Raw genomic sequence first — 13,227 nt, 5'->3', positions numbered from 1 at the left:
AAGCATGAGAACAAGATTGGCGATTGCTTGCGTTCAAAATAAAATGTACACAAAATATTGAACCTTGGAACAAGCGTTTTGCTAAACTATTGGTGCAACTTTAAACACCATTTCTCTGAGGTATCATTTAGTAAAATATGCCTGATTTATGCCAATATATAAGAAATACATTAGTAAGGGAAAAGTAATGCAAAACTATTTTTGGCAACATGAAAATCATTTCTTAAAGAAAGTCATAAAGGTGCCCCTGCAGGTATATGTGACTGCATTGGTCACATGTGTCTCTTTCAGGAATGTTACAGAAGTAGGCCTGGAATCTGTACCCCAGCAAACTTCTGTGACATCTATTTTTCCATGAGAAAATCTACATATGTATATTTGTCCCTTCCAAGTGCAGAGGACATTAGAGAGCATATGATACGTTTGTATAAATGTCCATAAGAAGAGAGTTCTTCATAGCATCTAATTTTTGAAAGTTTTAGGTTTTGGATTTGTAACCTCAGGACCAGATCAAGACTGTGGGTGGGATTTTTGTGGCTGGGAACAGTGAGAGGTGTTGGATCTTTTCATGACACTATTACCCTCTTACCTGTGCCTGAGCTTTCTGAGTCACTGGAACAAGGATCGTCTTCATGGCAGTCAGGAGAGCCTGTTAGAAAGAATAGATGTTGTCACTAAAGATGCCTGCGACTTTACTCCTTGTAGTGTAAACCTAGAGCTGAGTGGCAGGGTCGGAATGAAGACCACCTCCAGCCCACACTTGTGACCATGATGGCCTCAGCGTCCTTCTTTAAGGACAACATTCCACACCCTCCTCACGGACTGGACGTTGTACGTTTTTTGATGTTATTATCCTGGTTGATGCGCCTCAATCTTCAATTGCTTCTCTCAAGCACCAGAGGTCTTTTTCACTACCCAGATGCATCTCTCACTCATGTCACACTCCTCAGTCATCGTCCTCAGTCATCTCACTCCTCAATCAACCTCCTCACTCCACATTCATGTTCCTCACTCTTTACTTTTCATCTTCCGTTTTCATCCTCACTCCGTAGTCGTCCTCTTCACTCATCTTCCTCACTCATTTGTTGTCCTTCTAATCTTCATGCATTCTCTTCTGTCATCAGTCATCCTCAGTTATCCTCCTCACACAGTCATCCTCCTCACTCAGTCATCCTCAATTATCCTCCTCGCTCAGTCATCCTCCTCACTAAGTCGTCCTCAGTGATCCTCCTCACTAAGTCGTCCTCAGTGATCCTCCTCACTCAATCGTCCTCAGTGATCCTCCTCACTCAGTCATCTTCCGTGATCCTCCTCACTCAGTCATCTTCCGTGATCCTCCTCGCTCAGTCATTCTCAGTTATCCTCCTCGCTCAGTCATTCTCAGTTATCCTCCTCGCTCAGTCATTCTCAGTTATCCTCCTCGCTCAGTCATTCTCAGTTATCCTCCTCGCTCAGTCATTCTCAGTCATCCTCCTCGCTCAGTCACCCTCAGTGATCCTCCTCCCCCAGTCGTCTTCAGTTATTCTCCTCGCTCAGTCATCCTTAATGATCCTCCTAGCTCAGTCATCCTCAGTGATCCTCCTCGCTCAGTCACCCTCAATGATCCTCCTCGCTCAGTGATCCTCAATGATCCTCCTCGCTCAGTTATCCTCAGTGATCCTCCTCGCTCAGTGATCCTCAATGATCCTCCTCGCTCAGTCATCCTCAATGATCCTCCTCGCTCAGTCATCCTCAATGATCCTCCTCGCTCAGTCATCCTCAATGATCGTCCTAGCTCAGTTATCCTCAATGATCCTCCTCGCTCAGTGATCCTCAGTGATCCTCCTCGCTCAGTGATCCTCCTCACTCATTACTCACGTATAAGGGGAGAGGGTCAAGCGAAAAAAAGACTCCACCACCCCGAACCCCCTAATGCAATATGTAAACACAAGAAGGGGTGGGAAGAACAGAAAAATATGCACCAATAGCACACCACAATCAGAGAGACAAAAACCAATCTGTTTGAAAACTGCCCTCACTCGCACACAAGCGTGTGTGACATGCTTCATCATCGGGTCTGCTTACAAAACGCTCAGGCGTAGCCACACTCAGGGCGGAGCATAGGGAGGGGGAGAACAAAAAACAAACAACAAGAATGCAAGGACAAATCTAACACGACATAGATGTGACAAACACAGTGATAAAGTAGTGAATATCACCCTGTGACTGGTTATAGTGATAGAACAAAGTGCAGCATGAAAGTGTGCTTAAAACTGGCTTGTGGATACCAACAACTCCTTTATTTCTAGGTTGCACATCCAGGATTAAAAACGTGAAGGATGGGCTGTGTTACCAGAGAATATAAAGATCTCACAACACCCCTCCTAGTACTGCTTGTGTCAACATTTTACAACCGAATTACTGTGCCATAAGGTCACCCGATCGTCTTCAGGACGTCTATCTCTCCCAGTCCCGATATAGACCTCACCTAAGTCCGGCTAAAAAAGTGGTCAAAAGTGGTTTGTCTGGATCCTCATTCGATCACAATGTGTGGGGGAAAGTCCCTCCATCACGGGAAAACAAATACTGCAAGAAAAATAAATCGAATGCTTGCATGTATTATACATATTATTCGACATCATAGGACGTCTTGTGTCTGTTTATTAGCCCCCTTTAGAAAGGAAGGTAGCGGGGCCACTTAATTATGTGAACCCGTAAGGTGGTTCATAGCATCGGCCACCCTTCCCAAAAATCTGGGCAAAGCATCAAATAAATGAATAAAATATATTGCTGCCTAAATCATTGCCACACCCCCCAAAAAAAGAAGGTATATACAGCCTCTTTCATTAAATCGTACAATATCAGTAGACATCTTGATAGGTAAAAGATTTCAGCATTCAACATATAACCTGCTTGGCGTACTCACCGAGTTTATTCGTGTATAAAGCTTGCAAGCTCGGTTGGATGGAGAATTGTTATAGGCTAACAAATGCTGTTGGGGATAACAGAATATCGGGACAATCAAGGCTCACTGAGGGGCAAGATACAGTGGGGAGGACTTTGGAGTGAGTGTGGCTGGAATTCATTTGGTGAACAAAGCAACAGGAAGCTCTGAGAGTTTAAATGTTCCACATCTTCGTGGTTTCAGGAACTGCTTCGAGTTCGGACCAAGTGGCAGATGATTTTCATTTTTTTTGTTGTAAAGTAATTTTTATTGAAATTCTCCGTTCGCCATGCAAGCATTATAAAAACACCTGTCAGACCATTACGCAGATGGTCCATTAGCCAACTTACAGTACATGAGAAACCAGTTCTCAACATTCTTCCTCCAACTTTCCCGCCCACCTCCCTCACTACAGCCTCCCCCCCAGTCAGTGTGCCCTCGAACACCCCTCTTCGTCTAGTTGCGTAAACCCCTCGTGGTGAAGGATCTAACACAAACCATTGGAGAATAACATCATCTTCAATCCTTGGAAACAGAAGGTTCCGTACAGTCACTCATGTGTGCTCTGAGCCCTTGTTTCGACCCTCCAAGACTCCTTAGCCTAGAGTGTGTGAGCGATCTCCTCTCCTTACATACCTAATTGTCCCCATCCCCATTGTGTCCCCCAGTGCTCCCCGCCCTTGCCTCTATTCTTTGATCAGGTCCAGCGTTACCTACATCCCCCTCATCTATTTCTATCGGTGGTTGAAGTTCTGCCACTAATGCCCCCATGCTCTTGCCGCTTCTAGCGCCTTGTCATTGGATGTACGCCTGGCTAGTTGCAGACGAAGCGTCCCTTCACTACCCGCCCAATTCAAGAAACTCGCCTTCCATCTCTGTAAGTTAGGTCCCGCTCTCGCTTTCCAATGCATGGTGAGCTCCCTCTTTGCCATTATCAACCCTAAATCATAAAACTTGCTAGTAATTTTAGTATTGGGAGTATGAGGAAACCAAAGCAAAAGGCAAGTTCCCATCTCTACCTCCAGCTCACGCCCCGTTACCCGATTCAAACACGTCACTACTTCCGCCCAATAAGATCCCAGACCCACACAGGACCAAAACATGTGGCCATAATCAGACCCTTCTGCGTTGCACCTACGGCACAATGATTGAGTTCCCCCAAAATACTGTTGAATCTTAACCGGGGTTAAATAGGCCCTGTGGAGAGTAAAAAATTGAACCAGTTGAAACCTGGCATTGCGTGTGCCCTTCCAGGTCCTCCTCAACAGTTGGGGCCATGTTGTCTCAGGAATGGGCCTGCCAAGGTCCTCCTCCCATTTGCTCTTTAGCCTATCTAGGGGTAAAAGCCTCTCCATGGACAGCCGCCTATACAGACAAGTAATCGCTTTGCATGTTCCTGCCGTCATTGTAATGTATTGACAGCCCAACGAAGTTGGGGGCTCCGACAGCCCCATCCTCCACTGCTTCTGAATTCCCGTCACGAGAGCGGCATGAAATAAATAATCCCCCCTTGGTAAATCGTAGGCACTCTGCAATTCTTGGAAAGATAATAGGACACCGTCCCTATACAGGTCCCCAATCATGTGGACCCCGCGCTCCTCCCAGCCAGCCAACGCCGACCAATCTCCTCCATGTGGGAGGGCAGTGCACATGCCCAAGGGAATTTCCGGAGCATACGGGGCAGCAAAACCCGCCCATTTCTGACTTCGAGTCCAGCACAGGCGGAGGGTGCGCTCTTCAAGCGTGAGCTGATCTATCCTAATTTTCTGCCGAAGCACTATGAATGACAGCACGTGACGGGGAATAACTCTCCCTTGCGGTCCGTCCGGGCCTATAAACTCACGCGCTATCCACTGCAGCTGTGCCGCTAAGTAGTACCACTCGAAATCTGGGACCACCAATCCCCCTTCGTCCCTCGGCCGCATCAAAGTATTCAACGCAACACGCCGTCTGCCTGATCCCCAGATAAACCCCGTCACCAGCGCCCGTAGCGTCTTAAAAAAAGATACAGGGATCCATACCGGCAAAGTACAAAAGAAGTAGCGCTACCCTCCCAGCCACCGAAAGGGGAAGGGTTCGCCAAAAGCCCATGCTACCTCCGAGCTCCCTCATCACGCTGCCCACGTTCACTTCCAAAAGGTCGGAGTGAGCGTGGAATATGCGGACGCCCAAATACGGCAAGCACTTAGGCTCCCACCGCAAATCCTCAAGTGCCAGAGGTTCCCGACTATCTGAGGTCAAAGGAAACAGACAGGTCTTATTCCCGTTCACCCGCAGGCCCGACAAATGACCAAACTCCCGAAGAAAGGCTCTGGCGCTTCGCAAGGAATCACCTGCATCTGCCAGATACAACAAAAGGTCATCCGTGTATAGGGAGATATAATGAACCTCTCCGCGTAGCAAGACCCCCTCATACAACTGTCCCTGTCGAACATGTGCTGCCAGAGGTTCGATTGCGAGCGCAAAAAGCAGCGGAGATAAAGAACATCCCTGTCGGGTACTTCTCTCCACCTGGCATGCCGCTGATATAGTGCGCCCCGTACGAACCCTAGCCATGGCAAAGCTGTATAGCAGTCTGGTCCAACGTAGGAAGTTATCTCCCAAACCAAATTCCTTCAGCACACGGAATAAGTATGGCCACTCCACGCTATCGAATGCTTTCTCGATATCCACCAATAGAACCACAGCTCCAGACGAACCTTTGCTTCTTCCCCCATAATCCGTAACAGCCTCCGTATGCACATCGCAGTATTCCTGGTGGAGATGAAGCCCGATTGGTCTGGGTGCACCAGGGTGCTCATGTGATCCAATAGTCGCGCGGCTAAAATCTTACTCAGAACCTTGTAGTCTACCGTGAGCATCGATAGCGGTCGGTACGCTGATCTGGAAGTGGGGACCCGCCCTTCTTCAACAATGTCACTATGATCGCCTCTCTTGTGGTTGGCGGCAATCTGCCTAGTTCCCACGCCTCTCCGTATACTGAGTGCAATTGCGGCGCCAGAAGGTCTATATACGTTGCATAAAACTCCACCGGGAAGCCATCAGCCCCCGGCGTCTTTCTCCTGGCCATACCTTTAACCGCTGCTCCGATCTCACCCAATGAAATAGCGCCACCCAGCTTGGTGGCCTGGCACGGCTCCAGGCGTGGCAACCGTGCTGTCTCCAAGAAATCATCCAGCCCCTCAGGCGGTTCTCTCACCCTACACTGATAAAGGAGCGAGTAGTATTCCAGAAATTGGTCATTGACCTCCTTCTGCAAGTAGACTAGGCCCCCATCCGCCGTAGACAGTGACACTATGGGGGATCCCCTGAGAGCCGGGTTGGCCAGCCAGGCCAGTAACTACCCCACTTTGTCCCTTTCGGCGTGTGCGCGCACCATGTATTCTTTATAATCATAGCAGCGAAACCGCTCAACCTGAGAGGCCACCTTCTCCCGCGCAGCCATCACCCCCTCTTGACCGCCCCATCCGCGTGATTGTCTCTTTCTGCTTGCCGCAGATGAGCCTCCTCCCGATCTATGTCGTGCAATAGCGTCTTACGCGTTCCCATGACGGATGAAATGCATATCCCCCTCACCACCACTTTGAAGGCGTCCCACTCATGCGCTCTACTCGTCGCCGTCCCCGAGTTTTCCAAAAAATAATGTTCAATGCCTTCCCTGACCACTGCATTAAACACTGGGTCTTCTAAAGTCATTGGGTTCAAACGCCATGTCGGAATCACTTGCCGCTGTCGCGAACAAAGCACTGTTATCAAACAAGGGTTGTGGTCCGAGAGTGTCCTCGCCAGATACTCACTATGATGCGTGAGTTCCTGGGCCCCCGGGGTGCACAAGAAGCAATCAAGTCGTACATGTAAGTCATGCGGAACAGAGTAGAACGAGTAGTCCCTGTCTGTGGGGTGATGCACACGCCAAGCATCTACAAGGCTCCATGCTTCCTGCCATTCCCTCCTCGCCTTAGCCATTCTATGTACCGCTGATTGGGCCAACGGTGGATGAGAACGGTCCAACTCCACATCGGCGACGGAATTAAAATCTCCTCCCACATACACGAGCCCGCTAAGTACCATGCCAGCCTCCCCGAAAGCCGCGAAAAGAATGCGGCTTGTTCCGAGTTTGGGGCGTATACACTGCAAAATGTTACATCTCTGCCGTCCAGGGGGCCTAGGACCGCCACAAACCTCCCTTCTGAGTCTACTATCGTGTTCATGGGTTGGAAGGGAACCCCTGATCGCACCCAAATTAAGGTCCCCCTGGCAAACGCAGAATAGGTGGTATAAAATAATTGTCCCCTCCATCTTCTCTGCAGCGCCCGCCCCTCCGCCTGATCAATATGCGTTTCCTGTAAAAAGGCCACCTGGAACCCCCTGCGGACTAAATATGCATGCACTTTATAACGTTTCCTCATATAGTTCAATCCCCTCACATTCCAGGTGATACATCTTAGCTCAAGTCGGGTCGCCATAAGGAAGCATACAACAGAGCACAATCCAAAACAGCCTAGTGGGCACACTGACACACCCCCAACTTGTAGAACATCCCCAACAAACCCCCACCCACCCTTCCCCAGAACAGGCGCTAAACCATAGTTACCCATCCAAACGTAATCCCTTCAAAGGAAAATACCCTGGTAGCTACCAGAGTTTCACAGTAAGTGTGAGGCAGAGGGGGTGACTCTACACCACACCGAGCCGGACAGCGTTCTCACCAGCTCTGTGTGTTGGTCGAGCCTCTTATACAGATTTCCCCTCCTCCTAGCGGTGTCCCGCCCCCGGCGAGCCCCCCCCTCCCTAGGATCTCCTCCTCCCCCCCCCCCGTGCGCCATCCTCCCACCTCAGCCAAGAGTCAAGCCTCCCGCCACCTCCCGTAGGACCATACCCACTCCCCTCATCAGTTGAGGAAAACACTAGGCGCACACCCCCTTACTGTATACAGGCTGAAGTAAATCATAGTCACTCGTCCAACAGGCCATCGACAGTTCCCGGGGTAACCTGAGGTAAATTTCCAGAGTCCTCCTCAGAACCCTCCGACACCACCTCTTCTGAGCCATGCTGAGACCCTGAGCCCACCAGTGAAGCCGTAGCTGCAGCTCCCGATATGACAGATACCGCCTGCAAGGCCGCCTGCCTCTCCAGTTCCATCTGAGAAGTCGATGGCAACTGTTCTTTCCTCACACGTTTCCTGATGCGACGGCCCCTACGAGGTCTCGATGGGGTCTCGGCCGTCTTCTCCCATCGTCCAGCGCCATCAGTCCCCGTTCGATACTTTTCAAGTCAGTGTCACACTTCCTCTGGCGTATCGAAGAAGGTCGTAGTCCCATCCACCATCACCTTCAATCGTGCCGGAAACAACAGGGCATATTGTATAACCTCCTCCCGAAGAGCCCTCTTAACCGCCAAAAACGAGAAACGGCTCCGTTGTACTTCCTGGGAATAATCAGGGTAGAGGGAGACCGAGGCGTTGTCTACCCGGTATGGGCCAGATGCTCGGGCATTCTGCAATATAATGTCTCGGTCTTTAAAGTGCAACAGGCGTGCCACCACTGGCCGGGGAGGGCGGCCCAGAACCGGTGGGCGAACAGGCACGCGATGGGCCCTTTCCAGCGTGTAGAACTGCGATAATCCCTTGGGGGCGACCACATCTCGCAGCCATGTTTCCAGATATGCAACCATATTGTCTCCTTCAACTTTTTCGGGCAGGTCCACTATCCGTATGTTATTGTGCCTGTTGCGCCCTTCTGCATCTTCGGCCCTCTTCTCCAGCTGCTGTACTCTGCGCAATAAGTCACTCACAAACGCATCCGTCGCCTTTTGTGCCGGTTCCAGCGTTTCCAATACAAGTTCTGTGCTTTTAACGCGGTCAGCCAGCTTCCCATGGTCCGCCCGCAATAATCAGAGGCTCGTGGACACCTGCGCTATATCCTGGCGTAGCGCCTCTTTCGTGTCCGGTATAGCTTTGAGGATCTGTTCCATCTGATGTTGCTGTAGCCCTGCAGCATGGCTTCCAGTCGAGCCCAACTCCTGGGTCGCAAGTGAGTCCTCAACGTGGTCAGATTGTACCGCTCCAGTCGTCCGTCGCTGTTTCCCCATGGTCCAGTCCCGAAGGCTGGTTTCCAACCCAGGACACGAGGGCTGTGTGCCTTCAGTCGCATTCCTCGGGGAGTAGGTTATGTCCACCCGGTATTCTACTCCGCTCCAGTGCTCCCAACCGAACTTCAGCTCTGCAGGACTACTCCTCCGACCCTCGTGTGCAGACTGCGAGCCGAGAGCATCAGCTATCGCTATCTGGGGAGTCGATTTCAGTCACCGTCCCTAGATCCACCAGGCGTTGACGTTCCTCAGACGCGCTGGATCCCTGGACACCGCTACCGCTCTCCACCTATCCAGAGCGGTCCACTCTCAAGCGCCACTGCATCCGCTCGGTCCGTTATGTCAGTCTTGCCAGGGCATTCTCCAGCAGGGCCTCTCGTCTACCACCAAGCGGACCCAGCTGTCCCGAGGCGTCTAGATTAGGTCAGGCCCTGATAAGAAGGCCCAAAGGGGGAAGGCGGGGAACAGCCACCGCCACGCCACCTTCAAGGCAGATGCGCGCTCTCCTCATGCGCTCCGGTAAGTCCTCCCGTCACCGACCTCCCTAGGTGCCGGTCCGCATCAGGATTCAAGCAAGCCGGGCCGAAGACGGCTGTATTGCCAGAAAACGGTCCCCGGAAGCTTGTTTCCTTTCCAGTAAAGAATTGGCTTGGTAGTTTGGTCTGCCCTGTTCCCATGATGCACTGGGCCAGGGACAGACTAATTTGCATGTACCCAGGTTCTGAACTGGGATGGTGCAGTGAGCTAAAAAACGGCGATGGATCAAGCCCTGATCTGTTGACTGGGTAGGAGTGTTCTGATTAACTAAGATACTCTGTCCATCACCACCCCCTTTTTGAATCATTCACTTCTCCAGTGGCATAAAAAGATAGAAAAAGAGGACTTTGATCACGGCCAGATGTTTTTTCGGTTAATATATAAATGCATACAGATATCAGTTACCTGAGCTGGGTTGTCCCCTTTTCACACTTCCTCTGTGGAACATGCGTGGAAATAACGAACCTTCACAAGTAGTGGCCAACACTCACTCACCAGAATTACAACTTATATCTTTACGTGGCGCTGATTCCTGATGCTTTGCGGAGTGAAGCTTTTTCTCCTCTGTTCCTCGTAAAGAGTTGACCGATGCAATCATCGGAAAGCCTGTTTGTAGAAGTAAATAAATATAAATTCATAGCTCCCTATGGAGAGCAAGAACCAGCCCTGAAGACACTGTAGCGCTGTAGCGATAGGAGAATAGACATAAAAAGAGATGTTTAAACAACGTAAAATGAGAATTAAAATGTAAAGTGCTACACGGTGGAGACATAATTTCAGAGCATCACAAGCAGGGCTATCTTAGAAAATTTCAAACTGAAGAACAAAGGGGCAGCGAGAGAGAAAAATTAGACAGGTGGTTGCAGAACAGACAGAATGATTTGGAATACACACGGAGAGGAGATTTCATAATGACTAATTTGAAATAGATAAGGAGTCTAGGAAGCGTAGGGAAAAGATGGGGTAAAAAACAGATATGCAGTTATGGGCGGGAGGTGATGTGCCCTATGCAACGATGACTTTTGTTGAGCTAAGATTCTGTAGGAACAAGGTCAGTCAAAGTCAAGAGTGATTTAACATCTGCTAGTTCAATTTAGTGCGACAAATGCAAAAAGAACCTATGATGGGGACAGGTTCAAGACTGATTTACAAATGGCTAAGTCCAAACCGTGGTGGCGTAAAAACGATGGATTTTCACTAGATATCATGGAGAGCCAAATGGGAAACTGTCTGGGCTTCAGGTAAACCCAGCTTCAAGTCTATTTCAAGACTGAATGTAGTTGGTGCAGTAGGGGTGCGGAATTCCTACTGTCCACCACCCAGGACGTACTGTTTGTTGTTCACTGTACAAGTTGCCGAACCCCTGCAGCCCAACCTGTTTGATTGCCAGTTTAGAGTACCACTGTATGAATATATGAACGAGGAAGGTCTGTCACTAAGGCAAGTTTTGTATCCATATGTAGAGTTTACATATAGACTAGCCAGAGAACTGTCGCTCAAATCTTTACCAAGTACAATAGTTAAGCAGATGTAAAACTGCATCAATTGTATAATTGATCGCAGGTGCTTGGCTAAGGAAGAGCAGCCGCTCTCATGCTCTCCAAATTTGAAATATATCACATTACTTGATTCAATTTCCTGCTTGCACACAACTCTTTAAATAAAAAATATTAATAGACAGTCAAGCAAGTCTTCCTTTATTCTGTGCTTTTTAACATTCCAGCCAGCCAATTCTGATCTTCTGTACTACAAAACATCCAAGCAGGTCAATATGTGTTTCGTCCAGTGGGTGTAACCCAATGACTTCCTCAGGGCTTACGCAGAATACTGACTGCTTCATAGGTGTGCTACAATTCGATCCAGATCATCCATGTATTTGGGAAATGATTGGTTGTGTCCCTTAAAAAGTTGTGTTTGCTTAGAAGCGAAAGATTTGTCTGGCAAAATGTTATGTAAGCTAAAGGAATGATATCCTTAGCATGAACAAAGTGCTGTGTGTCTCATGCTTGCAGCGTTATTCAACTAGTGCGCAACTGCACAACTCCAGTGTATTCTACTCAATGCTCGTTCACTCAGCAAACACACCACGGAGATCTGGGATATGATCTAATACTTCACCCCGGACGTCATCTTTACCACAGAGACCTGCCTGACCCCCGCCGCCCCTCCCCCCCCCACCTCCGCCTCAGTGCCAGGCATCGCCAACCTCGAAGGCTACAATATAGCAAACTGGGATTGAAACAACAAACACAGGTGGAATTGCATCATCTACAAGAAAACCATCCACTGTACAACCTCCCGAGACGAGTCGACCTTGATAATGGAGCACCTTAACTTCCAACTCCACACAGATTGAAAAAGAACCATCAGAGGCACCCACACCTTCAGACCACCAGGAACAAGCCCCAGCTTATGTAATGCCATCACTGACCTCTTCGTCCCAATCGTAATCGAACTCCGAACACTGCATCTTCTGAGAGGAACTCAACTTCCGCCTCAATTACCCCAGAGAAACCGCCATAACCAACCTCCTGGAAAGAATGAACAACTTGGGCCTCAAACAACTTTTCACCGATCCTATCCAGATCACAGGACACATGCTCGACCTCATTTTCATGTCCAGTGACAGATTCAAGTACAACTAAGTCACGCGGCTCAACTGGAACAACCACTACAGCGTCCACTTTCCATTACCAGACCACCCAACACTGGCCCTAACCCCCAAATCCAAGTGCAAAGACTGGAAAAATGTTTCAGAAGACCAGAGGAACAACGCTCTCAACTCCCACCTCCCAGGCACAACATCCAACCCAGAGCAGGCTGTGTAGAATTTCTCCCAGTGGATCACAGCATGCACCGAAACAATCGCCCCGCCAAGCCAGCCAAGTCCCAAGGACCAACTAGAAGAGTAAGAACAGCGGAACATAAATTCACCCTACTGCAACTGCTGGCAACTAGAAAGAAAATGGAGAAAGTAGAGACATCACAGCCTTCAGGACAGCACTCAACTGCCAACTGAGAGAAACAAAATAGAACACAGTAGCAAACCGCATAGAAGCCAGAAAAACTGCAGCAGGAAGCTCTTTGCCATATTGAAGGAGTTCTCCAACCTCACAGCCGCCGAGAACGACATCAACCCCTCCCAAGGACCATGTGACAACCTGGCGGACCTCTTCCATGACAAGATCTTAGTCATTTACAAGAACGTAAAACCCCAACCTTCCACTGTCCACAACTTCAGCCTGCTCCCACCTATGAACACAGAACCCGAACACCTACTCAGCAACTGGGACCCTCTCAGAACCCTACCCACAATCGCCATCTTGAACACCGTGCACATGGGAGCACCAACGGAATCCAGTCCACAACACGTCTTCAACCTTGAGAGCAGGAAGATTGGCTACGAGCTCAAGTGAGTCCCGAACACCTCCATAACCTCAGTTTCCCTCCCCGAGGACTGGAAACATGCTGAAGTGAGGCGCCTCCTGAAGAAACTTTCCACCAACCCAGCAGGACCGAAGAACTACTAACCCATCTCCTTCCTCCCCTTCCAGTGAAGGTTCTCGAGAAGGCAATCAACCAGCAACTCACCGAACACCTGGAGCAGAACAACTTCCTGGACCCTTCTCAAACCAGATTCAGAGTCATCCAAAGCAGTAAGACAGCCCTGATCGCAA

The 13,227-nt window shown here is 49.5% G+C and overlaps 1 protein-coding gene across 10 annotated transcripts in view; it reads right to left on the bottom strand.

The window, feature by feature from the left end:
* Nucleotides 1–13,227, bottom strand: part of LOC144770929 (uncharacterized) — a 584,254-nt gene that overhangs the window by 397,546 nt on the left and 173,481 nt on the right. For 9 of the 10 annotated variants that reach the window (XM_078655752.1, XM_078655753.1, XM_078655757.1 and 6 more), the window contains exons 8-9: nt 10,046–10,156; nt 590–649 (exon numbers count right to left, since the gene is read on the bottom strand). In XM_078655752.1, the coding sequence (XP_078511878.1) occupies nt 590–649; nt 10,046–10,156 (171 nt within the window). The remainder of the gene's footprint in view (nt 1–589; nt 650–10,045; nt 10,157–13,227) is intronic. The other variant, XM_078655758.1, reaches the window with a different exon arrangement.

The sequence above is a fragment of the Lissotriton helveticus genome, chromosome 7, assembly GCF_964261635.1.
Source record: "Lissotriton helveticus chromosome 7, aLisHel1.1, whole genome shotgun sequence".
NCBI classification, from domain to species: Eukaryota; Metazoa; Chordata; class Amphibia; order Caudata; family Salamandridae; genus Lissotriton; species Lissotriton helveticus.
Note: the sequence above shows the minus strand (reverse complement) of the source record. Positions and strands in the feature narration are given on the sequence as shown.